This window comes from Hyalella azteca, unplaced genomic scaffold, assembly GCF_000764305.2.
Source record: "Hyalella azteca isolate HAZT.00-mixed unplaced genomic scaffold, Hazt_2.0.2 contig4153, whole genome shotgun sequence".
Taxonomy (NCBI): Eukaryota; Metazoa; Arthropoda; class Malacostraca; order Amphipoda; family Hyalellidae; genus Hyalella; species Hyalella azteca.
In genome coordinates this window covers 80,143-107,893 of record NW_025934378.1, presented here as the reverse complement: position 1 = coordinate 107,893, position 27,751 = coordinate 80,143, and the positions used below count along the sequence as shown (strand labels likewise).

Here is a 27,751-nt window from a genome sequence, read left to right as displayed (position 1 = left end):
CCAAAAAATGAGCACCACTGGAAGAAATTTGTGCAATAATGAGACTACTCTAAAAAGAAAAAGTTGCCACACATCAAGACCAATAAATGAATGTATGCCATTCTAAAATTCCATACTTTTTGATGAACCAAGTTAACCTTGTCAATTTATTCGAGATACTTGATTTTTTCCACACTGCATAATTTAACATTATAATTGTGCTGAGTTCAATAACCATTGTACCTAGGAAATCTAACAAGAGTTAAAAAATAAAGTTTTTATGCAATTCAGTCTTTTAGTCTCCATATTATAAGTGCAATTAGCAACCTAAATGTCCATTTATGTGAGAAGATTACAGGGATTATCTTGAAATTGATCAAAATATTTATACCTGTATAAAAAAATAAACGTACAAAACTTGGCATGAATGGAAATCCAGTAACATGAAGAGTGCAGATGAAATTCTTTTACCAAACATAGCTGTTTCACAATTATAATATTTCAAATTGTTTAGAAAATTATTGTGATTACAAAAATTCAACATGAAAACTAATAAGTTTGAGGTGATTGGTGACTTTGATATGTGATTGAGCAGATAGAAGTTAACCTGATAATTATAATGAAGTTTGTAAGAATTCAAATCACATTCAAAAGAAATTGAATTTTAAATTAGATTAGATTACGTGATTGACAATAGACAGTACCTGAACTTTTATGGAGTCATTCTTGCTGCCTTCATAGAGCAGCCTCACTCCGTTGATGGTCAGAGAATCTTTCATGATTGTTCTTTCCTGAAATTATTTTAATGTAAAAGGATGTCAATGTTATTCATCAAATGATAGTACAAAATAAGTTATGATAAGATTACCACTAGATGAGGCAAACATCAAGGATGACAAAGGTACTATAGCTTTTGAAACAAGCAGGTATGAAATTTTCATCCAATATATATATTAAAATCATAAATACATAATCCTAAGGAAAGTCCCTTGTTACTTTACTAAAGTAGCATAAGCAAACAAAACATCAACAGCATTCCTTGAAGGTTAGTGACAGATAATCACCCTGATTGAAGAAAATGCATGAAACTCTGCCAAATGTGTGATGAGACTATAACACATGCACATCTCTTGTTATGCCACAGCATGGCAAATTCACAACTAGAAATATGGACTTGCAGTTCACATTTTTTCTATCTATAACAGCTGCAAATAGATTAACTCATGGCTCCAAAAATGTAGTTGTTGATTTTCAGATATAATAAAAATGCACAAGTTATGAGTATGGCTTTTGGTAGCTAAATCTGAATGCCATAACTGGGGTTTGATAACCACAAGATCCAGGGTGCAGAAAGTGGGTGTGTATCTGAACATCTTCAGTAATGATAGCAGCAAAATACATGCCTTCAAAAGATCTAGCTGACACATTTAGTGCATTTTATATACTTGCAAATCTTTTGCAATGCTAACCACAGAACAGGAGGTACACCAGTGGCTGCATTATTCTTAAAATTTTCAGTTTCTGGCTGGTTGAATCAGGCTGCAAAGCACAATCTACAATTCGGCAATTTTGATTGCGATGCAATTGGCTACCTACTAAAATATCTTGGGTGTTAAAGATACACTCATCAAAGTTGATTTTGTAAGAATTTTGATGAAAATTATTTTTGCAATGCATCTTGAAGACTGTTGGCAACACAGTGATGCATCTTGAAGACTGATGGCAATGGAGTCTTCAAGACTGAACTTGAAGACTGCCAGCACTACATTGATGCATCTTGAAGACTGCCAGCACTACATTGATGCATCTTGAAGATTGCCAGTGATGCAGTGACGCATCTAGAAGACTGCCAGCAACAACGCATCTTGAGTATTGCCGGCAACACAGTGATGCATCTGACGACTGCCGGTGACGCAGCAATGCATCTTGAAGATTGCCGGCAATGCAGTCTTTTTAGATACTATCAGCGTTTAGATACCATTTTAGATACCATCAGCAAAATTTTTGGTCTAGAAGTACAAAAATTGGTGATGCATTCCCCAAACTCTGCATCCTGGTACACAATTATGACAATGACCATAAAGTAGTTCTGATCATGCCAGAAAGATGTGGTTCACTTTTGTGTTTAAAATAGAGTATCCCTATTAAAATCCAGCTTCTTCACTGCTGAGACAATATTATTGGCATTGACAGCAAGAGCACAATAAAGCCACAAGATTCCAAAATTATTCAGAATGTGTAACTTTGCGGCATTTGCGCAGACAAAATTTCAGTAGAGAGTAAAAATTTTCCAATCTTGCTTTAAAAATCAATAAACTTTAATAAAAAATAATGTACACATGCAGTTATACAGCTTTCTAATCTAACAAATTTTCAAAAAATTTAGATTTATTTTTTATAAATAAAAAGTTTCATGCATTTCAATGCATTTCATTCCATGCCCCAATGCCCATGACCCATCTAATCATTCTACGGCATTAACTGCAGTACTGCTTATTGCTTAACCCTGAAGAGCACTGCAGCCTGCAGTGAGTGCAGGACTGCAGGGGTCATGTCAGTGTTGTCACTCATGTCACATGTGGATTGTGGACACAGTGGCACTGGCAGAGCAGAGTTTTTTAGACTCTTTCTCAATTTCAATTTGAGTCCTAAGTAGACCAGCAAAGTTTCATGGATACCAGCTGTTCATATATAAAATTAAGATTTAAGATATTGGTTCAAATTTTGAGTAAAAATGGGAGTTGAAAATGAACTGATTTAAAAATTTTCTGGTTTGCCACTATGAATTTGAGATTTGTGGATTACCATCAATTCAAGCAATCAAAGTCATCAATATTTTCAATGACACACAACCTCACACAAGTCACCACTCAAGACTCCAACTCACTCAGTCACAGGCACTTGGCAAGTTGGCAGTTGGCACTAGCCAGCCACTCAGCAGCTACTGCACTAAGTTGAACAACTTGAACTCAACTTGCCAATTCCTAATAAATATGTGTTTGTGTAATATTGGACATTGGTCTTTTGGTCAGAATTGTGATTTCTAGAAAAAGTAGAAATAGAATGTAGCCTATGTAGGTAGCTAGGTACTAGGTATCCTGTACCCTGTTTAGTTATCTAGTTACCGTGTTACGTAGGGTTTGATAACTTAGATTGCCACATAGTAACATAGTAACTAAGAAGCTTGTTGACACTGTGGTAGAAAGTTTAGCTGTTTAGGGACTTGAGAGTTGAGGCTTAGTTTTCCTGACAAAATAGATGACACTAGCCTTCTTTTGAAGGCTAGCCTTCCTGACACTAGCCTTCTTTTGAAGGCTAGTGTCCTAGTGTCAAGTGACATTGTCATCAGTGCTGTGGGCATGGGCCTGTGGTCAGTGTTGAGTGTGCTCTATGCTGTGCTAGTCAGACTGCTAGCTGGGCCTGATGTGGAAATGTGGCAACTGGCATTGGCAATCACTGCCATTTCACTGGCATAGTTAGCCTAGACTGCCTAGTGGTAGACTGGCATAAAACTACTGCATCAATTGTGATGTGATCATGGCAATTGAACATCGGCATCGCAACTCTTCACTATTATTGAAGGCTCATTATATTACTGGCTAGTGGCTATACTGGGTAGGGCTGGTAGGGTATTGATTGACATCAGGCTTGCTTAGCAATTTAGCATTAGGCCATTAGCCATGGGCCCATGTTACCTATAACCTAGTTTCAGTGTTTCACTGTTAGACTGTCACTGTTTCAATCATTATACCTACCGTCAATGCCACATAAGTCGCCACTTTCGAAAAACCCGCTAGAATATACTAAATTTTGAAACACCAATAAGCTAAAAATTAAATGTAACACATGTGCAGGGTTGCCTTATGTTCAGACTTTTGAGAAAAAAGTCACTACATTTTTTTTATTGCTTGATCATATAATAAAATGGAAGTTCGCGGGACTCGTCTGGAGTGGCGAGGTATATAGTACCTACTTTAAAGTCGCCAGCGATATTAACAAAGGGTACACTAAAGTCGCCATAGCCTGGCGAGGTTATTGCAGTCTTTTTGTGACTAGCGCCTAGTCCTGCCTACGTGAGGTACAGTAGAGAAAGCCTCAAATTCACTCGGAACCATCCCTCCAACTGTAAGAAATTAAAGAAAAAAATTAAAATATTGCCTTTGGTCGAAAATAAACGAAACTCCAAGGAATATATCTTTCTTTTAGCTACCAGATTTCAGTCGATTTGCACTAAGATTCAATTTCATGACTGGTAGAACTCGTAGAAGCTGTCCTTTTCACTGCATTGAGGTTGGGAGGGCTGTTCATTGTTCATACCATTCATTCGCTTCTACTCTATCGAAAAAATAAATTTCATGGATGAACATCGCGTATGAAAAATTAGTCTGTTACCATGTACCTAGTGTAGCACACTGAGTGCGAATATCTTAGTACGCAGCGTGAACAATTTCTTTGAATCCAAAAAATGTAATTCCCAACCCCATCCATAACACGGGGGCCAATATTACGGCCAACAGAATGAGCGCACTGCCCGCAAGTAGGCGATCTCGACCGCTGAAATGCTTTTGTAGAGTCCGCTGCCAGACACTGAAATATTAAAAGCCAGTAACTAGTAACTACACCCACAAAACTAAGTCGCAGACTTGCAAGAAATAAAGAGAAAGACCTTAATGTATTACGTCGACTTAACCAACTCAAGATCGTTCCCTTTCGACGAGAGCCTAAGGTACACAGAAGTCCTATGTTCTCAGCAATGTACCTAGGCTCCGAATTACAGAGCTCGTGGCATCATACACGACTGTGTCAATTTTTTGGGGTCTTCTTCCCACCTGTGAGGTTAGTTTAGGACATGCATAGATGGCTTATGTAGGATTGGTTTGTAGTACACGCAGAAACGGTCTCTTGTAAGAGTGTTTAATGTCTCACGCAAATTACCTCTTTCAAGAGTGGTTAATGGGTCTCACGCAAATGGCCTCTTTCAAGAGCATTTAGTGAGTCTGTCGCAAACGGTCTCTCTCAAGAGTAGTTTGTATAGGTCTCGCGCGAACAACCTCTCTTAGGATTGGTTGGCACTCGTTAATGGCTTCTAGCAATCTTGGCAGATTTAGCTGCTCATCGATGCATTCTTTGTGTCTTGAAAGGGGCTCATAGACCAGCTTTTACCGTGGACGTGCGCACGGCCTTGAGCGAGAAAGCTGCATTGTACTGTGAGCATTGTTCAAGATTTAAGGTTAAGGTGGCCCATTGGTTACAGTTCAGAATAGCGTGGCTGGAGCAGTAAGGTGCGGGTTTGATCCCAGCTACCATGCTACAGTCCTGGTCAAATCAGCGAGAAGGCTGGGCGGTTAAGCACGGCAAAATTAGAGCACTGAGGTGCGTGTTCGAAACCGCAACAAGCTGTGAAAATTCTGCAATGCTAAAAATCGGTGATGGTAGAACGTCCTAATGAACGCTGAAATCGCTATGTATTACTATATCACCCGTCACAGACACCTATATAGCTCCAGCCATTGATACTGAAATAGATCATGGTAAAATATTGTTATATTTTCTCCATGTATTTATTCATATTTGATTTTACACCAGCCATGACAGAAGAAGGAATATCAATTAAAGAATAAGACTATATGCGTAACAAAACTTTGTGTCCGTCAATGACTGCATGCACAACGCGCCCTTTCAGTTCTCATGCATATCCTTGTAAGTTACAAGCTGTGATAGATATAACCAATATTTTGTGGATATATAGGTATAGGCATTGACACTATTGAAATGTCAAGTTGTTCTGACTGACATAGGCAATATCTACAGGAGCAATGCAATGCGTGACTATCGAGCAGCAAAATTCTTGGTTCATCTGTTGATGGCGGGGCAAATGCAAAGAATCTTAACGTGAGCCACCGTAGGACAAGTTCACAATCAATGGAGACGGTGGCTTGTTTGCCGCCCAAAGCTTCGTCAGAGACACTTTGGTAGCTTAACTACCAGTAGTTGCCTTCTGAAAATGCGGCTTTAAAAATGATCATTGGAGCCATTGCAACGAGGTACGGTGAAACGCAGCAATCGATTCTTTTCTGTTATTGTAATGTCACGTGCTGAGAATGGGAATTCTTCACTCGCCGAGGCAAGACAACATTCTGCGATGACTTGTTGAGGTCCACCACCATGTCATGGGAACGTTCACTAACGTTATCACGTTCATGAGCATCTCGCAGTAATCGTAAAGAATCAATCCAATTTTCATTTGTTGAAAAAATTGCTCGGCCGTGATCTAAGCATTTGCCTTTCCGATGTTTGAATGACTCAGGGTGTCTGTAACTAAACTTCAACCCCCATATGTAGCGTTGGTAGCGAGGCCTCTCTCTCCGAAAATGTCTCTTGGACCTACGATCAATGCACCAGGCAAACATTGAAATTTGTGCCACGGTCAAAGGAAAACCTCTATTTGTCACATACTCGACGTAATTACAGAGCGACAGCTTATGCTCTGCTGACAACGCTGTTGGTTTGCCGATACAGTATTCCTTGACTCATATCGAGAGGCGATCTGCGAGTGTCTTGCGTGGCACATTGAACGCACGGGCAGCAGCTAACGCGAGAAGATTCAAATCTCAGCGGGCCGGCTGCAAGAGCCCTATCCATGTCCTTCTGCCTCCACAATCTTAGTTTTGTTCCTTTTCATGAAGTCTTCTTGAATGGTAAAAAATATTAATTAACATACTCGAACAAATGCATGTACCGTTCGTTTTGATCACGCAAAATAACGTACGTAAATATTTATCATCCGATGTGAGTTTTATCCTTCAAAGTTCAATTAAGTGCGTGAAATTGTTTTTATTTGTTTTAATCTCTTCATTTTACGATATTGAACGAGGTAGTTTACCTTATTAAGATTATGAGTAAGAAAGTCGACTCGTGTCATGCTTATTCCAACGAGCTCAGACACTTCAATGCAGCGCTATATTCACTTCGCGGAACTCTGATCGATGCAAGAGTGTCGTGCGCAACTTTTGAAGTCATTTTACAACGTTTTTAAAAACTAATTGCTAATTCTGTTGGAAAGAACATGAATGGGGAACGATTCTTGAATTATTTTAGGCAACACTCTGACACTACCATTACATTGTTAGTATAAATTAGCAACGAAAATTATCCTTCAAGGCCTGCCTCATGAAGCAAATTTCCTACACAAACCTTGCCATTTATCCCAAATTTATATGCACTTAAGTCGCATATAAATTTGACTATATTAAAGTGTCTTCAGAATTTGGAGTAGAAGCAATATGAACCTCTTTTTATTGCATTTCAGCTCAGAATGACCCCGAGATGGTACGGAAAACATTTTCTCTGCAATAGACCATTGCCCAAATGCGGTGCAGACAGGAGAAGGAAAAAATTTGTGTCGCTTGCAGCATTTTTGTCATGTTGATTTGGAATCTCAAAACTAATTACAAATTATACGTCAAAAATGTATTATAATATCTTTAAGCAATGTTAATAAATGTTCTAGTATTTTCCTATGGTAATTAAATGTTCATATTGGGTCCATTTTAATAAATATTTCCTTTTCCCTGTAGCATGGCGACTTAGTGAGGTGGCGATTTTAGTGGCATTGACGGTAGCCATAGTGGCAAAGCAGAGTTTTTTAGACTCTCCCTCAGTCCTTCAAGTTTGTTTTTGAGTCCTATAAGTAGTCTAAAGTAGACCAGTAAAGTATCATGGATACCAGCATTATCATACATAAGAAATTTGTTCAAATCTTGAGTAAATGAGGAAATTAAAAATGAACTGATTCTAAAAAATCTCTGGTTTGCCACTATGACGGTAGCTATTCCTATATAGTCAAATGGGGTAAGACAGGATCGCAGCCTTCATGGGGCAAGAAAGGACCAGCCCATGGCATGCATTCTAACTGCACTGAATTTAATTTGATGACAGAATATGTTAGAGCAATCATTGCCAGTCATTTCAGTGTTTGTTTCAACCCTGTTCTGCAAATAATGAATTTTTGGTTAATTTTTAAAGAAAACCTATGTAAAGAAGGGTCACAAAATAGTTAACCCTATTTGGGAAATAAGCTCTGTCTGATTAAAATAAAAAATTTTTGGCCATGTTTGTGGATGTAGGCAGGTAACCTCAAGTAATAAGCAACTTTTGAGATATACTAGGCATTCCTACCTCCTACCACTGTCTCTTATACACATCTAGATGTGTATAAGAGACAGGTATATTAACACGTGCTGAACTTACAGTAGAGACCAATTTTATTGTTGCCGTTTGACTGTTTAAGGGTAAAATTAGAGATTTGGGGTAACACGTGCATAAACTTTGTAAATAAATTCGCATTCGCACCTCGTAAATGGCTTTTCATGGCCGAGATATGGAATTCACGGCTCGGTGAAATAGAATCACGGCTCGTAGAAATGGAATCACGGCTGGCAAATCCATAAAACCACGGCTCGAAAAATTCAGTCGCGGCTCGCCAAGTAGATATATTCCATACTAGACTACACCTTGTGATAAGTTTAGGGTTTTTTATTTATTGATGGTATAGATGCTACATGCTTGTTAGTGATTTTGGTCCTGTCTTACCAGCTTACCTCATCTGACTATATACATCATATTATGTAAGAATATCATTATCTATAGTCTGCCATAGGTATAAATTATAATAAATGTATAATGTTATATGTATAAGCCTAACTTATTTAAAATTTAAAAAATCAAATAATTTTAAATTTGGGCTACCTATTCAGGCTATTCTAGCATCATAGGCTAGGCTAGCATGTAGGTACTGTACTTAGTCACTTAGTGTACTACCTAACTGTAGTAGGCTCTATTTACCAGATTTTGACAAGGGACCTTTGCCAACGTTACCATAAACAAAAATACAAAATGAGTGTGAAATAACATGACATGATATGACTGATGAGACTCATTCGTCATTGGCAATATTGGCATTGACTCGCCCTCGCCCAGGAGCCAATAACAGATAAATTTTAGTTAGTTAGAATGAAATATACAATATCGGATTTTTACAGTATGACTGGCGTGGTAAAACAATTTCGGTCGTCAAGGAAAATATAGCTAAATTTCCAAAATTCCAATACACAATACTGTGACAATAGTATACCAGCCATGCGGCATCGACTTCCCCGTGCATAGTACGTACTGCCCAACAGTAACACAACGACAAAAATCGACAAAGAGAAGTGAGACTGAGAAGTTGAGAACGTTCTTCGTCATCCGGAAGCTTTGTGTTAGGAAGTTAGGAACGAGTCATGAAACGGACTCAGAGATTTAAGTTAGGTACTTAAAAAATTTAATTCTGTTCTATATTATTAAATGTAGCAGCATGTTAACAACGCGTTGCATGGGACGGATAATACCTGATATTTATAAACTTCTGTATCATAATTTGATTATTTGGAATTTTGTATAAGGCCAATCATGTTATCAAATCTAATGTTATCTAATGTTAAATCTAATGTTATCAATCTCATCCAAAACACCGAATCGACACTTCTCCGAACTCGCCTGCGAACTGTCCTAGCCATAACTTCTTCAGTTCTAAACGGATCAGCTTGAAATTGAGAACAAATCTAGTTATTATTCATGCAGAGCTGGATAAATCATCAAAAATTTTTGTGCAATTTAATTTTCGATCAAACGAACCTAATCTTACGTTACCGATCATAACTATACGTTATTTCTTGGAGTTTCGTTCTTATCAAAAATAAAAGAGCGTTATAATCTTTAATAATTCATTCAGCACCGCATTGCTAATATTTAGTTATATTCTTAATTTCAAGGAATTGAACAGGTGAGTCCGCGGCCGAAAACATAAAAGTGTCGATTCGATAGGTGAGTGAGAGTTAGCGCTCACAGCCCCACAGGTTCAGAGAAGTGTCGATTCGGCCGACGATGCCAGCAGGGAGTTTGTTCCACAGGTCGCTGACTTGAAGTGATTAGAAGCGTGATCGCATGAACGAGTTGCACCGTATTTTTTGTAGCGTATAGCGGTAGTCCTTTCAAAAATCGGGACTGTGTCTGAGCTGAGTAAACCGGACTGAACTTTGCTAAACTCATTCAATTCGATGGGCAGGGTGGCCCAGTGGTTAAAGTTCAAAATACCAAGTTTGGAGCAGAGAAGTGCGGGTGGGTTCGATCTCAGCTGTGTGCGCCAGTTTCTCTGGTCAGAATCGGCGGGGAGGCCCGGCGGTGCAAAGAAAATTTGAAGCAGTGGCTTGCGAATTCAAGCCCGCAACATGCTGTGGAGAATCCGCGACAGGCTTACGGCCTAATAAACGCTGAAACCGCCATATTAAATTATATATTATAATCCCAAACCGATCTCAATATATTTAATTACGCATCTTCAAATCATCTTTCAATATCAGGAATTTAAAAGTAAAGAAAATAGCCAAAAAGTTCACCATTTCTTATATGAGAAAACGTTTTTCGGAGTCCAGCTCCATCACAGTTCAAAACCTAGAACACAGGTACAAACAATTAGAAGCCTAAAATTCCCATTCAAACAATCCACCTAAACTTTAGGACATTAGAACTAAAATCGAAAATAAAACAAATAAAAATGAGATAACATGGGGAGAAAGTACTATCTATTTACAATTTGTAGAGGATAGGAACTGTATGCGGCATTTAAACTGGGCTTCTGCTTGAAAATATATAATGATTTTAAAATTCGTATGTCAGAAACACCGGTTGTGGAGGCTAAAACTCTAAAATCACTATTGGTCACCGGGACGTTGCACTGCTCGGCATGAATACGTACGGCTGAATGAGGGGGATGCGCATGTATGTTTCCATACGCAGATGCTCACTGCGCCCAACTATTTGATGAACTAAGGATGATCGCATAAGAACAGGGAGAGGATCTTTGTACATGAAAAACGACCTAATTTTAAGATTGTTCACTAGCAGTAAATGAAGATTTACATTCGGGAGGTATTTAGAGAATAGATCTTTCAATTCCTTTGTCATCGTCTCAGATGCGGGGCCAACGTAAAGAAAATAACAATAAACACTATTCCTATCGTCACGCTCAGGAACCACCTCAGCATATTGTTTAGACAATAATTTCTTAATTTGAGTATACTCCAATTGTGAAGGAAACCCATTCAGTAAAAAGATAGTGCGCAAATATTCAAATTCAGTGTGCATATTACGGAAAGTAGAGCAAATTCGGAAACCGCGGTTTAATAACGTTTGAATCCCATTTAATTTGTAACTAAAGGAACAAAAGCTGGTGCTTTAAGCCGGTAAACGGCTTAAGCAACGGGTCGTCTCGGCCCTACCTTTGCTAATTTTTTCATGTGTTAACACGAGGCTACATGGCTGGCCAATTGTCCTATAGTGATTTTAGGCCAATTTTCTACAACCGATATGTAGATGATAAATTCTTAATTTCAAACATCTCTCTCATGTGGGCCTTTTCTTTGATTATCGCCAACACAAACCCATCATATTTACTATGGAGCTTGAATCCAACAATAGTTTATGTTTGCTTGATTGCAAGGTCATAAAATCCGGTGGCTGTTTCCAGACATCTGTATACAGAAAATCAACGTTTACCGGCTTAAGCGCCAGCTTTTTTTAGCCTCTGTTCTTTTCGTTTCAAATTAACTGGGATTCAAACATTATTAAACCGCGGTTTCCGAATTTGCTCTACTTTCCATAGTATGCACACTGAATTATAATATTTGCGCAGTATGTTCTCACTGAATGGGTTTCCTTCAAAATTTGTGTATACTCAAATTAAGAAATTCTTGTCTAAACAATATGCTGAGGTGGTTCCCGAGCGTGACGATAGGAAGTGTTTATTGTTATTTTCCTTACTTTGGCCCCGCATCTGAAGCTATGTCAAAGGAATTGAAGGATCTATTCTCTAAATACCTCCCGAATGTAAATCTTTATGTACTGCTAGTGAACAATTTTAAAATTAGCTCGTTTTTCAAGTACAAAGATCCTCCTCCTGTTCTTATGCGAACATCCTTAGTTTATCAATATAGTTGTGCGCAGTGCGCATCTGCGTATGTCTATACATCGCGCAATTTTTATACTAGGCTTGCAGAGCATAGAGGCAGGAGTTATAGAACAGGGAACATAATTGCGCATCCCCCACATTCAGCAGTACGTATTCATGCCGAGCAGTGCAACGTCCCGGTGTCCAATAGTGATTTTAGAGTTTTAGCCTCCACAACCGGTGTTTCTGACATACGAATTTTAGAATCATTATATATTTTCAAATAGAAGCCCAGTTTAAATGTCGCATACAGTTCCTATCGTCTACAAATTGTAAATAGATAGTACTTTCTCCCCATGTTATATCGTTTTTCTTTGTTTTATTTTCGATGTTAGTTCTAATGTCCTCAGGTTTAGGTGAATTGTTTGAATGTGAATTTTAGGCTACTATATATTTGTACCTGTGTTCTAGGTTTTGAACTGACGATGGAGCTGGACTCCGAAACGTTTTCTCTTATAAGAAATGGTGAACTTTTTGGCTATTTTCTTTACTATTAAATTCCTGGTAAATTTGCGATTTAAGCAGCCAAGTGATCTTAATACTTACATCTTTCAATATACATTGCAATTTGTTATGCGTTGTAGCCAAGCTATTATCTCCAAAAAAAATATACAAAATGTGCGAATAGAGAGTATAAATCCTTTACCTAATAACAAATATAAAAAATTGATATGACAACTCTCTCCTAAATTGTAAATTATATCTTCAATTCTCAAATAGAGATATAAATATACTATGCTGATGAATATCCTCCGCACATTGTCATATTCTCCCGAAAAATTTCAATTTCCTGTACAATATTCTTTGACTACGCATTGCCGTCTGAGTGTTGAGTGAAAAAAATTCAGGGCATACGCGTATGCTTGATAACCTCGCTTATGAGGATAACACTGTAATTGTACATGATCATTCACGTTACATATAAATGTTGCTTGAGACACACAATACAAGATGAAAATTAGTTATGCACATATCACGAAGTGATAAGTCAAAGGAATACTTTGATTTACTCACATCAGTCTCGAAGAACACAATAAACGCAAGATAGCAGAAAAAGAAAACAATCTGGTACACTTCTTCTCCAAGTTGTAAAACGTTGGAAATCGTTTTCAAGAAGAGTAACGATACAAAAGGGAGAAAAAGTTCGGACAATATCGTTCCCACAACTTCATGAAAAGGTTCACGATAAAATATGCAATTTTTTACCGTGTAATACACTGCAAAACCGAGCAAGATAGATAATATAACGAACATACTAATGAATGTCTGTTGTACTCGGTCGTGATGTTGACATAGTAGTCTCTCTGTTGCTTGGTAGCCGCTTGACCTCGCAGCCACAACAGCAGCCTTCTCAGCTCGCAGCTCAAAAGTGTTCAATAAAACAAGATGGGATTATTAATAATAATTTCGTTCATATTGAGGAATGTCTAGCAAGGTTATTGGCCACTAACGCCGTCAAGCAGATCAATAATAACGTTTCATGACGTATCATTCCCACGTTAATGAAAATTCATCTTCTAAACGCAAAAAAGTTTCGCCTTTTTTAGGCTGGCGACGTACGATGATGAAATAATGAAACGAAATTAAATAATATACGTTTATAAATTACTTTTTAAAGAGAACACCTCTAAAGAATCCAGTGTCTCCAATGTTACGATGTACAATGAATTTCTCATTTTATTTTTGAATATTAAAAAAATTAATTTTAAAGTTTTTTTAATATATAAAATTTTATTTCAAAATTATTTATTCTGTCAATTGATTCATGCATTGCCTCCGACTTCACACATGTGTGCAAAATTTCATATCAATTGGACAGGTAAAAGTGTGTAAAAAAATCAGTTATAAGATTTGTAGCTGACAAAATTTTTTTTTTCAATTTTTTTAATATAAAAAAATTATTTTAAAAATTATTTATTTTAGCATTTGATTCATGCATTGTCTCGAACTTTACGCAAGTGTGCAAAATTTCAGATCGATGGGATAAGTAGAAGTGTGTCAAATATCAGTTATAAGATTTGTAGCTGACAAAATTATTTTTTCAATTTTTTTAATATTGAACAAAAAAAAATGTTTATTAATTTATTTTGACATTTGATTCATGCATTGTCTTCAACTTTACACAAGTGTGCGAAATTTCAGATCGATAGGATAAGTAGAAGTGCATTAAATTTCAATTACAAGATTTGTAGCAGACAGACAAACAAACAAACAGACAAGAAGTAAAGTTAAAGAGAAGTGTTGTAAAAACCTGCATTGAACGCGATCGTGTCCATTTGCAGATGTGAATCAATCAAAATAAGCTTAATTGACGTATTTTATGATGAAAATTGAAGTTTTCTAATGTTTTTACGTCGACTTAATCACATCTATTCAATTGAAAAAAATTGACATTTGAGGTAAACCTGTTGTTAATAATCTAGAAAATGATCGCCAGTTTCTGACACAAAAATATACCGTTGTGTGTTTCGTACATGCAAAATTTGTCACAAATTTTCATAAAACATCGAACGAGTATAAATGCATTGCCCAAACCTTCATTACTGCATTTCTTCTAACAATAATTAATGCTCTGTGAGTCCGACTGAAGGAAGTCTAATTCTCAGCTCAGATTTTTTGTAGAAAGCCGTAGACTGATTTTCGGATAGATAAAACATAGAATAAATTTTCATATAAATGCATTACCTAAATATTGATCGAAAAGAGGGCTAAATAATTTCCACATTGATCAAAATGATTGCATGTACTTTACTGATTTTAAAATGTGTTCTAAATTCATGTAAGGAAAAGAGCACTTTTTGCCCTCATGTGATGGTGCCCTCATTTTGATGGTAACTCCGAATCTTAATTCCGCACCAAAGGATGGGCAACTCAGACGTCGTCCACCGCATGTAGATTGGGTCTCTATAAACAAATTAGCGGAGCCTCACATACACGACATACATACGACATTCACCAGATGCAAACGATCAGTCACATGCAGGCTATATCAATCACACAGGTCATTTTTTCGTCATAAGAAAACTATCACTTATTCGCCACATGCGACCGATCACTTGTTCGCCACATGCAACCGATCATTCATTCGCCACATGCTCACGATTAATTATTCGCCACCACATACGATTAATTATTCGCCACGGGCAAGCGATCAGTTATTCGCCACGTGGGAGCAATCACCTATTTGCCACATGCACACGATCAATTATTCGCCATACACATACCCAAGTGCGAGTGATTATTCGCCACGTACGAGTGATCAATTATTCGCCACGTGCACATTATTAGTTATTCGCCATGTATATACGATCGACTATTCGCCTCATGCAAACGATCAATTATTCGCCGCAATCGATCAATTATTAGTCAACTATTTGTCAATCAATCAACTATTCGCCTTATACAAACGTACACGTATAACTCTCATTGGATATGCTATACTGATTTTTAAAATTTGTTTTAAATTCATGTAAAGAAAAGAGCACTTTTTGCCCTCATATTTGTGATGGTGCCCTCAATTTGATGGTGACTTCGAATCTGAATTCCGTCGACGTCTTCTCAGACGTCGTCCACCGCATGTAGATTGGGTCTCTATAAACAAAATTAGCGGAGCGTCACATACACGACATACATATGACATTCACCAGATGCAAACTATCAGTCACATGCAGGCTATGTCAAATTTGTCAATCATACAGGTCATTTTTTCGTTACAAGAAAACGATCACTTATTCGCCACATGCGGTCGATCACTTGTTCGCCACGTGCAACCGATCACTTATTCGCAAGTGTGCAAAATTTCAGATCGATAGGACAAGTAGATGTGTGTTAAATTTCTATTATAAGATTTGAAGCAGACAGACAGACAAACAAGAAGTGAAGTTAAAGAGAAGTGTTATAAAATGAATACGTAAGCGCTCAGTATATTGAGTAAAATTAATTTTCATTTCCACACAATTGATGTAAGCAGAATAAGCGCATTCTAGCATTCTGTGTGTGTTTTTTTAAATTGTTCGTTATAGAAAATTATAAAGATAATAGTGCTTCCTATACTTGTCGATTTTTAAATGTAGTACAGGTTAAAGATTGTGAATTCCATTTAACAGTTTAGCATCAGCCAGCACCATTTTGTATCAAGTCAAGTTTTTACCCGATTTTCTTAACTGAACACCTAGGCATTCTCGCAAGAAAAGATAGACAATGTTTGGATCCTCAGTCGAGGTATGCGTCCTGCAACGTCGATTCTTATATCTCTGCATTATTTAGGTTATTCAGGTATTTGTACGTGATTAAAGGTGGCTCTGAATGATGTGATTATCTGAGCAGGGAGTTCGCTGCGCTACAACTTTTAAGGTGCTTGTACACAGGGATAGTGCAGACGGCTAGTAAATCTGGCTAGTGTCGGTCGCTTGGTTACTATCCGGCTAGTAAGCCTGTACACACGAGGTGAGTAGAAGGTGCCGCTATCTTCTCGTTCGCGCCCGCCAGTGCGTCGTTAGAAGCCGTCGAGTGAGGTCTGCGAAGATGGATAGTGGGATCACCTTCAACAACTCTAGTCTGTACGTCGTTTTTATACTTTTTATTCTAACCTTTAAAAATGCAACGTCAGGAACAACTAAACCCTAACTAATAAGGTCTTCTTCCAGTTTCAAAATACTCGTTCCTCTCTTCATTTTGTTGTAGTAACCGTCATGGCAAACATTCCACTTTAATTCATATTTCAAAGAATAATTGAATATCGTCTGGAATCCATTTTGTTGGATTCCTCTTAGAAACATTATCGTTCAAACAAGCCATGATTCACTTGACCCAAGATACTTCACAGGAGCGGCACAGATCCTCTCACCATGGCTGCATCAGCGCTACTAGCCACTTCTCCAGCCCAGATATCAACACATCGTTATCTTGCTCGGCCGCGTCTCGGGCACTTGCCGGCGCATGCCTCTGAAGCGGCTGAAGTCTGAACCCCTATACACGAGGCTAGTAGCGTGGACAGTTCAAGCGCCGGATGAACTAGCGGCTAGTACTATCCCTGTGTACAGGCACCTTTAGCATTAAAGCTCAAGAAAGCTTTCGCAGGCCGAATACGCTCCCTAAAGGTGCTCCAGCTCCATTGTTACGCCCTAGCCCTCTTATGATTCGCAAAATCAGATGACACAGATGGTTCACCTTCTGTAAACGACTCAGTTTCTGATGATTTTCGTACGGCTTCAACATAGTTTGTCGCTGACTGGCTGCTTCGACGCCAGCACACTGTACGGGGTGCAGATTTTTTTGTCATATACATATAAGGCCATGCAGCAGGCCCCTGAAGGTGAATATATGAAGGAAGAGATAGCTTTAATTCTGAATGACTCGCGGTATTCTCTGCACCTTCTTTCTTCGACATGTAGTTGATGATATTGCTCAACATTCTTTGAGATCCGGAAGTCGATGCAGATCAAGGGAGTTAAGGGGTTTATGGTGGAGCACTGTTGGATTCACGGCCACAATTAAATATATGGTTATGAAATTGCCGAAAGTTTGACAAATCTAGCCATTCCTTAAATTTTCAAGTAAAAAGTTATCTCTGTCTTGAAAGGTAGATCACCTCATAAAACTCTCTCGTCTATAATGAATGGTAACGCTGTCTGAATTATGGTAACGCAGTAGACATGTCATATATTCTGAACATCACAGAATATTCACAGCTTGTTGCGGTCTCGAACGCGCAACTCTTTGCTCCAATTCCCAATTCCGGCCTCCTTGCCGATTAACCCACACTTATCTGCTCCAATCTTGGTACTCTGAACTGTAACCACATGGGCCACCCTGCCCAGGATGAAAGACTCGAATAATTTTTTCTCTTTTTTTTTTGTGACCAGAGATTACTAAAGTGTACTATGGGCCACAGCCACAATTCGCAACCCTCATTTGATTAAAGTATTTCTTAAATTATAGTCAACTGAAGTATTTCCAGAAATTACTAACGTGGTATCGAGTTGATCAGAGATTCCAAACGTGGTAACGAGTTGACCAGAGATTACTAACGTGGACTATGGGCCACCACAATAATCGGATGAAAACTCTTGTCTCCCATTTGTTAGGTTATGCTGGCGTCAGCGCTCAACAGCCCCGGATATTTAAAGTATCTGGTCAAAGTCCAGCTTATAGACCTCCTGTTAACAAGTCATGAAATATTATAAGGATCGGTTACAGGCCAAACTTTGCACATTCAACTTTGGTAACAGGTCATAGGCTGCTTCGCCGGCTAGCGCAAGTGCTGAGTATAAAATGCCAGTAGCAAAGGAAAGTGTTTTGAGTGAAGGGAAGAGATCTAACTCAAACCCTGACGTGCACAGTCCATAGAGTATGTTTCAGACTCAATACTCGATGCCAATATAAATTGTAAAATAAATTCTTCTGTCAAGCGTTATTCCCGAAGAAAAATAATTGCTGAATTTATTCAGCAGAGTCATTCCCTCCCGACCTCGTTAGAAGTTAAATGGAAAGATTATTAATATCGCGAAAAGGGAAGCAGTTCAGTGTTGTTAAAGAATAACATAGCGAAAAGTATCAAGGCGCAAAGATACATAAATTCCGGCCCATACATATATAGTTAAAAACAATAAAAATGTGTTCGATATCTTAGAAAATTATAAACGCTGACAAATGCCAACAGCTGTCAATCACCGAGGAGAGGAGCAGAGTGCCCACTAACTACTCACTCCATGGACAGGTGCTGAATGAAGTCCAAAATGCCGAGGACCTCGACTTTGAATCACAAAGTTTGTAATATGGGAAATACATAGAAGAAACTGCAGCCAAAGCTAACCAATCTCACTAACCCTACGACATCTCAGGGGACGCCCACTGCTACAAAGGCCTGGTACGACCAGTGCTGGACTATGCACGCAAGACCATCCACGAGACAATACAATTAAAATAGCCTGCAGGATGACTTTAGCCCTATATCCAGTGGCTCAAAGATGGTGGCTAGGTTCGAGTTGGACCAGCTCCATCTGGGCATAACGGCAGACAATGCATGCATGCTGTACAGAATGGTGCATTGCATGGTTGATGTCCAACTTCCGTTAGGAGTGTGCCGACCACTCACACGCATAGCAAGGCGACACTAACAGAATTTGCAGGTCTACTACAGCAGAACTTACGTGCATATACATTCTTTCCTTTTACGGGCCTTCAGAATATTGAATACCCTGTGTGCCGACCTTGTGGTAGTCACAAGGCAGTCACCAGTCACACAAGTCGCACCAGGGGCCACGGCTATAAACTAAAAAAAACTGAGGGATAACACATCAATGCGACAACATTTCTTCTCGCTTCGAGTCGCCGAGATGTGGAACAGCCTTCCTGATGGCATCGTTGACGCTCCGAGTATGAACGCCTACAAGATTACAGACTAGGCAAGGCTTTGCAGGAGCATATGTTGAGTCTTGATATGCCTAGCACCTTACAGACCTGGCAGTAAGTCCAGCAGCTATTTCAAATATTCTTCAGTTATGGAAAAATTTGTTTCGAAAGGCTGGTTTCTTGTGAATCTAGTCACGACAAGTACATGAATCGGCAACAGATCATGGGCCTATTTCTTCAGTGCCGACACTTCTATTCTACACCACTAGTCCACTAGGACCACTACCTGCCTCCAAGTTAGACGTACAAGGCTGGCTCAGGGCGTTTCACTAGACATTCGTCATACTTGAAACCTTTTAGCCGTTTTTATCAGACTGCAGAGGTGTCACTAGCTCTTTAAGGAGAGGCGAGCAGAAGCCCCTTAAAATAATCCTAGATACGTCACTGTGTATGTATGTATAAAATGTTGCAATGTGTATGTGCATTTTTGATAGTGAAGATTTCCTTCAATTGTGGAGTATAAACTGTATCATGAAGAAGAAGAAGAAGTATTTGACAGTTATATATGATTGTATACATCAAGCAGACTATCTGCAATATCATATTTCAATGTGAATTTATCGGTTCTGCGACTGCATACAACGAACCTTATTCATTCGACCCTCTAAGTCTTTTCAACCTTCGAGTCGTGGTTGCGGAGTGTGCAATTTAAACACTCCCATTTAAATTAATCATGGCAATGGACAATAGCAATTCCAGCCTATTTAGTTTATTTGGCAGCAGTTATGGAAATAGAGATTCATCTATGAACGTCCCTCGTAAGTTTTTTTAAAGTAATTTTGGCGTAATGTACATTTTTAAGTCTTGAATATGAAATTCAGGGAAGCCTGTGAAGGCAAAGACATTAGCCTAATGATTAGCCCTACCTAGGTTTTCAAACGCGGTATATAGTATGGGAGTGGGTCAGTGGGACATAGTCGACATACCTAAACACATTGTGTCAAAGCAGAAACTTTTTTTATTATTAGAGCACTTCTCTTTAGCTTCACTTCTTTTTTGTTTGTCTGCTTACTCTGCTACAAATCTTATAATAAATATTTAACACACTTCTAACTCCAATAGTTCTGAAAATTTGCACACTCATAAAGTTGGAGAAAATGCTTGAATCAATTGACAGAATAAATAATTTGAAAAATGTAAAAAAGAATAAAAAATCAAAAATTTGTTTTTAGCCTAGCTACCATTTAAAAATAAGAAATTCAGCACACATATGTACCGTGATGTTACTGATGTACCTACGTAACATCAAAGATGGGAGACACTAGCCTAGCCCTTTTTGAAGTGTTGTCTTTAAATAGTAATTTTTACACATATTTTTAAACTCTTTGGCTTACTCTAGTTAATTTTTGAATCCTAATAGGGTAAACGCGGTATATTCCGACACATTAAGGACGCATCAAGAAATGAAAAACTATAAAAAAACCGTATGCGTTACGTAAGTTCTGTTGCCTTCACATGACTCAAAACACTTCACTACGCGTCAGCAACAATGAAACGTCACAAAATGTTGCCATATTTGATGATCTCACCACGTGGCATGCATTGTCTCTCTTTGGATCTCAATATTTTCTCACTAGATGGCCAAGACCTAGTGTTTTTGCAGTATTTTGACACGCAAATGTATGACGTCACCATTTCAACCATCAATGAACGCATGGAACTAAAACAAAGCTTAATATAAAGGAAAAGCTGGAGAGGTGACGGAATTACCTACGATGTCGGAATATACCGCGTTTACCCTAAGTAGACCGGGTTGCCAGACTGCCAGTGAAGTATCATGGATACCTACCAGCATTTGCATTTTCATAGCTATGCAAGATATTGGTTTAAATCTTGAGTAGCCTAGAATAGATGAGGACATTGAAATGAACTGAATATAAAAAATGTGATTTGACACTATGCATAGCGCATAGTGGCATAGACATTAGACTAGGCTAGTTAATATTTGCATCTAGAGTTCAAGACTTTAAACATGCTTTAATTCTTATTAAATTTTATTAAATTGTGTAATTATTACTTGTTATTTTCTAATTTCAACAAATGAACGTGTGTGGCTATGTAATTTGATTCTACATTAATTTCCTCTTGGGCTACGCCGCTACTGGCCTACATAGTGGCAAAGCAGAGAGTTTTTTAGACTCTCCTTCAAGTTCAATTTCAAGTCCTATAAGTAGACCAAAAAAGTATCATGGATACCAGCATCATCATACATAAGATATTGGCTTTAATGGCTTAAATCTTGGGTAAATGAGAAAATTAAAAACGAACTGATTCTAAAAAATCATTGGTTTGCCTTTGCCACTATGCTGGCCTAACTCACACTCTCACAGAAAACTTTTTACAGATACTTTGTTACATACTTGTAATGGGGAAATTCACATGATTTGAGTTTTACATTTTACTTGAAAATTCTGATTTCAGCCTTTTCAGGTGATGAATTTCATGTGTAATGAAGCATGAAAATATGGGGATACAACTTTTATGATAAATTAGCAGCATAAAAACTCATCTAGTTCTTTACAGTTTACATTAGCAATCAATATTCAGAGACTTTTGTAAACCATACATTTGATCAGACCGTGTGGACCAATCAGTTCTGAAAGCAATTTTGTGTGGCTTATATAGTCTAATTATAATTTGTTTAACAATTACCGGTATAGGTATATGATAAGAGAGATACTTAGAAGTTTCTCTGTTAATGGCATTGAAATCAATGTGGAAACATGATTTTTTAATATGTTTTATGCACTTGATGATGTAAAACCCTGATTTAAATAAGTTTTTATTTAAAAAAAAATCTAATTTCTTGTCAGTCTAGGGTAGACTAGAATTTTTGGAAATTGGAATAGGACTGGATGCAGTCTACAGTCCTGTCCCCAGTAAAGTGAACTGGATTCAGTCTACAGTTCAGTCTGCAGTATAGTGGACTGGATGCAGTCTACAGTATAGTGGACTGGATGCAGTCTGCAGTATAGTGGACTGGATGCTGTCTACACCACAGTGGACTGGATGCAGTCTACACCACAGTGGACTGGATGCAGTCTACACCACAGTGGACTGGATGCAGTCTACCATCCACCACACAGTAGAGTGGACTGGATGAACTGTTGTTGTTGTTGGCTGACACTGTCTTTTGTTTACTTGGTTTGCAGTTGTTGTTTTGTGAGGGGTGATGCTAGTGTGCTCTGGAACAGTTTGTTGATTGATCCAAAATCTCAAAATACTATGTTCCTTATAAATTTAAACCATCAAACAGGGTAATAGGGGGTGGGTGGAGTAAATCAAGACAGCCCTCTGGCTTGGAGTAAAAATGTTATAGCAGCTAAAGTAATTAAAATATTGCAAAACTAAAATTAGTGGTGTAAACATCCATTTTTTTCCTATCTATGTAGCATAAAGAAAGTTAAGAAATCATACATTTACTAGCTCTAAAAAATCTGTGAAAAAATTAAATGAAAAGTGATATTTTGGAAAATTACTTCAGCTAAGGTCTGTAGTAAAAAAATATTTGCAGGATTAAAAAATTTTGCTTGAGTAAAAGTTGCAGGCAGGTGTTGGCTTCAAAACTTCACTTATGGAGTATTTGTACCTCAGTCCAAAACAAAATGGCAGCCATTTTTGCATAACAGGGTAATGTAAAAGACACCCCTAAAATTGCATTTCCAATAGAACCTCAGTTAGCAAAGGCTCTAGTTAACAAAAAAAATTGAATAATTACAAAGTATTTTGATTAAATTTACTTGACTTGGTGAAAATAATTTCATTTAATGGAAAATTAATGCATCATCAGCCATCACAAAATTGTGCATAGAATATCATAGGTAGAATTTTGTGCTGGGCAACATAGAATGAAAAGTAATTAACCTAAACTAAGATTCATTTCTCAAAAAAATATAATAGTTGTCACTAGAATATTCTTTTCTGTTTCATGTATGTTTTTTTTACGATCTTTTCTTGTTATAGTGAATTCACCTAACGGCCTAACCCAATTAAAATGGTGTGAAATTACAAGCTCAGTCCTGTAAGCTTACAGATACTGAGTAAATTCTATACAGAACAAATCTGGTGACACTTTGAGCATAAAAACCTGATTTTGGTGACAAAGGTATTCAAAATATGTATCTCCTAACAGAGTTCATATAAAATGATAATACTCTCTGAGTTCCTACATGAACATTTTTGTTTTAATTTTAAAATATGCTCAAAACATTTTCCAATAAAGCTTGAGTCTAGACTTTTTAATTTGGAATGTGTGTGTATATATCTACAAAATTAACTAAGACTTGTTAGTCTTTTTGATAACTGGTGTAGTATTGCACACTCATCTGCAATAAATAAGATCCATTTATGATAAAAAATATCACTGTTTACATTAGATGATTAGAGTTTCTGGGGATTTTTTATGTGTAATTTTCTAAAATATTTTGGATTGTAATGTGCAGTATAATGATGCATTTAATTTTTCAGTGACAAGTACTCCAGCATCCTCTCAGCTGTCACCTTATTTATCAGTGGACCCATCTTATCTTCAAAACCAGCCTGAATTTATACCTCTAGAAGGAGCACAGCCTAGGAGAGGCCGTTTTGAGCTTGCCTTCTCCCAAATTGGAGGTTTGCAATCGTCATGATTTTTTAATCTTATTACAAGATTCTTCATTGATTTATTTGTGTTCTAGTTTATCCATCAATAATTGATATTCCTGAAAATACTTGTTAAAATAGAAATAAATGTGTACAAATAGCTTGAGATTTATTTTTTTTTGTCTCAAATACTCTCAGAGGAAGCATTTGCAGCAAATTTGTTGAACCCATCTTCAGATAACATAAAGAAAATGTATGCTATTACGTATAAAATCAGCAATATATGACAGAGTGTTTCCTGCAGGCCTGGTGATGCTGGGAGGCAGCATAGGTGGTGTTCAAGGACTATATAAAGGCCTGCAAGAGACAGCAGTGGCTGGACACACTGGCAAGATCAGACGAACTCAGTTAGTATCATTTATTTTAGTTTCATGCTGTTATCTTGCTCCTTCTTTTAGTTCAAACATTTGCATTCAAATATCAGCTTCCAACTTTCACCTATGTTTCTTACAAGTTAGGAGCATTTGTTCAAAATGCTTTTCGCCAGCCATTGTTTTGCAATTACAGATTTTTTATTCCTTTATTTTACTTTAAACTAAACCATGAACAAGCAGATATCTAGTTGATTTTTTTCTAACTCTCTAAAGATGACTTTAATTTTCTGCAGAGTGATAAACTTTGTGACGAAGCGCGTATCAGGCTCTGCCAACACTCTGGGCACGATTGCTGTGCTTTACTCCGCCCTTGGCTGCATGCTCTATTGGGGTCGAGGCAATAAGGAGGACAGCGCTAACACTTTACTGGCTGGTTCTCTTACTGGTAAATGAACTATAGTATACTATTTTAGCATTAAACTATAGTGGCAGGTCAGGACTCCGCATGGAAGTTGAACTAGAGAGTTCAAAAGGAAAGTAACCACAAAGGCTTCATGAATGCAAGCATTCTGCTCTGATTTTACCTGGCATATTCCTGTAAATAACAATCACATTCGCTCGTTCTTACATGAACATCTTAAGAAAAGAAAATGACAAGAGCAGTGTACTTATTAACTGTTACTATGGTTCCCATAAACATTCTTAGACATAAATATAGTTGTCTTTCGAAATCACATTTTAAATTTCAGGCATCTCTGAAAATGCAGCCAGTGCTTAATTACTCATTAGACCGTTTTTATTTATTTCTTTGTAATGAAAAGCCTCAAGTTATTTTATCCCCTTGTGCAGCAATAGCTCATTTATGAGCTTCAATATGTGGTTGTCACCTGTCAAGAAAATAGGAAATAATTCGGAACGTGCAAACCTTAATTATAGGTGTAGTTTGACAGAAGTTGTTCTTTAATGCAGGTTTCATTGAAGACCAGAGAGTATTTCTTATTGACAATTTTCTTGTAATTTTTCTCTATTCGGCGAATCAGGCTCTTGATAGGAACTTAAAAGTTAAATATCAGGTTTCCAAGGAACAATTTATTATAATTTTTTACGACGTTTCGGAAAAATGTCAATGAGAAATACTCTCTGGTCTTCAATGAAACCTTAATTATTAAAGACTTGATAAGCTGAGTAAGTAATAATAAATGACGTTTATAGCTCGAGCTCATGAAATTGTCTTGGCTGCAGGTGCGCTATATCAGTCCTCTGGGGGACTACGCAAGGCTGGTATTGGTGGCGTTGTTGGCTTGGCTCTTGCAGGCTTATTTGTTGCATGCACTTCTCGTGACAAGATGAGAGACTACAATTCCAGGTAAAGGCGGCACTGCTAAAAAATGTATAGTTTTTTTAAGTTAAATGTTCAAGGCTTGCTTAAACAATTTCAAATTCGTTGGTAGGCATTACTGCATAGTCCAATGTGTCGGTTTTATCAACAATATTCATGCTGGAGGCTATACATAAACTTAAGAACGAAATAATAACTTGACGTTTGAACTCACCAGCACGGTTTACGCTAAAATTTGTTAGAATCTTGAACGTTTCTTTCTCAATTAAACGTGGTATGCTGACAAAATATGTTAATCTATAAAAAGAATTCGGTAAATGTTACCCATGAAATTAATTGTATAACATTCTTGAAAGCTTCTCTATTTTTGAAGCCCCCAATTGCATCATACCATCCAGCCTACATGTTCAACTATCGCTTCCAGTTGATTGTGACGACAATTTTCTCATTTGGTACCGAGTATAAAGTGTCTATCTTATTTATATGTGTCTAAGTTTGTTTCTGGGTTTGTGTGTTTGAAGCATAGCACCGTAATTATAAAGGAGCATTTGGGGCGCGTACCCGGGATAATTATCGTGTGTACTTACCAGAATCTAAAAATTTCATTCTTATTGAAAGAATAGGAAAAATGTAGGAGGCAGGAATGGATTGGATTTTGTTATTTAAAGGACGTAAAATAGTTTTTCCATATTTTGAAACGAGAGTAAAATAGTAGTCCTCTCTTCTATGTAAAATGTGGGTTTGAAGGAATCTTAATTTGATTATGATAGAATACATAGGCTTCAGTATTATTAACGGGACTAGAATTTCAGAAATAACGAAATTTCGGATTACTAGGTTTCAAAATTTCAGGAATTATGAAGCCCGGGCTATTGCGAGCTAACTTGCTTTTGGAATCTCTTTTTGTCAAATTTTCATGATTTGCACTAATAACTCTTGTGTACTTGAAGCTGCCAGGTATAAGCAGGGTGAACATGTGTGCCCTCTCCAGGTACTGAAGTGCTGGTGTACGTTCCTGGTGCAGGAAAGAAGATTGCAGAGTGGTTGGAAATTGATATACAACATCTCCACCTCTCTCACAAGGGATATGTTCTTCTGTCTCCAAAAATAAAATCTACGGTCTGTGAGCACTAACTGATTTTCCTTCTTTAGGAACTTTTCAGAAGAAAATTGGAATGTAGTTTCATTTCCTTAATAGTTTATTTAAAATTTGGAGACAAGCCGACAAATCAATTATGATCAATTGCAAGGTTTTCGTTTGCGCAATGATTATGCCTTGGTTGCTCAGGTTTGTGCCATTTTCGAAAAAATTGTGGTTATTCGTCCTCATTACGCAGACATATTAGGGCAATTATCTTCCCTTGTAATGTATATATTTATTCGTATATTGTTCAGAAAGCACCTTGTCGTCACTAATGTGAACTCCATGTTTCAATACCAATTCTGTACATACGATTTGCGAACTGTTACGAATTAGGAAGGTTCAAATAAAGTGCCGTCAACCCTGTAGGTGTTTATTTCTTCATCCTAATAGTACTTCAAGTTACTCGAGTAGATAGTGATAGAATAATGGTCAACATATTATAAGCCTGTGGAATGTTCCATCCCGCGAGACAATACGGCAGACGTAACGCAACAGACGGGGAAATTTCGAGGGGCAGAAGGTAGGAGCGCAGCTCACCACACAAAGGGACGGACTCGGAAGAATGGTAATGAATTGACAAGATAAACGCCAAGAAAAAATTTGTTTCCTCGACGAAATGCAGCGAAGAGGGAACAAGAATAAAAAGCAACGGGTGTTCATTGAGCAGAGCACATGGCACATCCATACATTACAGCTCTAGACCAGGAGAACGAAAAAATATTAGCAAGTTTTGCATAGACTTCGATCTGATGAATCCTCGTCTTTGACGCGGAATCAGAAGTGGCAAGAAGATAATCCTACTTAGAGTTGACGAAGCAGAGCAATCACAACACAACTAAATGAGAAAGAATTGCGATCTTCAACTCTTTGCCTGT

The 27,751-nt window shown here is 37.6% G+C and overlaps 2 protein-coding genes across 2 annotated transcripts in view; one reads left to right on the top strand and one right to left on the bottom strand.

The window, feature by feature from the left end:
- The window catches only part of LOC108671383, a 47,325-nt gene extending 34,102 nt beyond the window's left edge, over positions 1–13,223 (bottom strand). The window contains exons 1-2 of the mRNA XM_018158924.2: positions 13,040–13,223; positions 684–770 (exon numbers count right to left, since the gene is read on the bottom strand). Of these exons, the coding sequence (XP_018014413.1) occupies positions 684–758 (75 nt within the window). The 5' untranslated portion in view covers positions 759–770; positions 13,040–13,223. The remainder of the gene's footprint in view (positions 1–683; positions 771–13,039) is intronic.
- Positions 13,224–20,024: 6,801 nt separating this feature from the next.
- Positions 20,025–27,239, top strand: LOC108671392 (mitochondrial import inner membrane translocase subunit Tim23). Its single transcript, XM_018158940.1, has 6 exons — positions 20,025–20,196; positions 23,906–24,049; positions 24,324–24,426; positions 24,687–24,838; positions 25,636–25,759; positions 26,724–27,239. The coding sequence occupies exons 1-6, from the start codon at positions 20,112–20,114 to the stop codon at positions 26,728–26,730; spliced, it is 615 nt and encodes a 204-aa protein (XP_018014429.1). The 5' UTR covers positions 20,025–20,111; the 3' UTR covers positions 26,731–27,239.
- Positions 27,240–27,751: the final 512 nt, after the last annotated feature.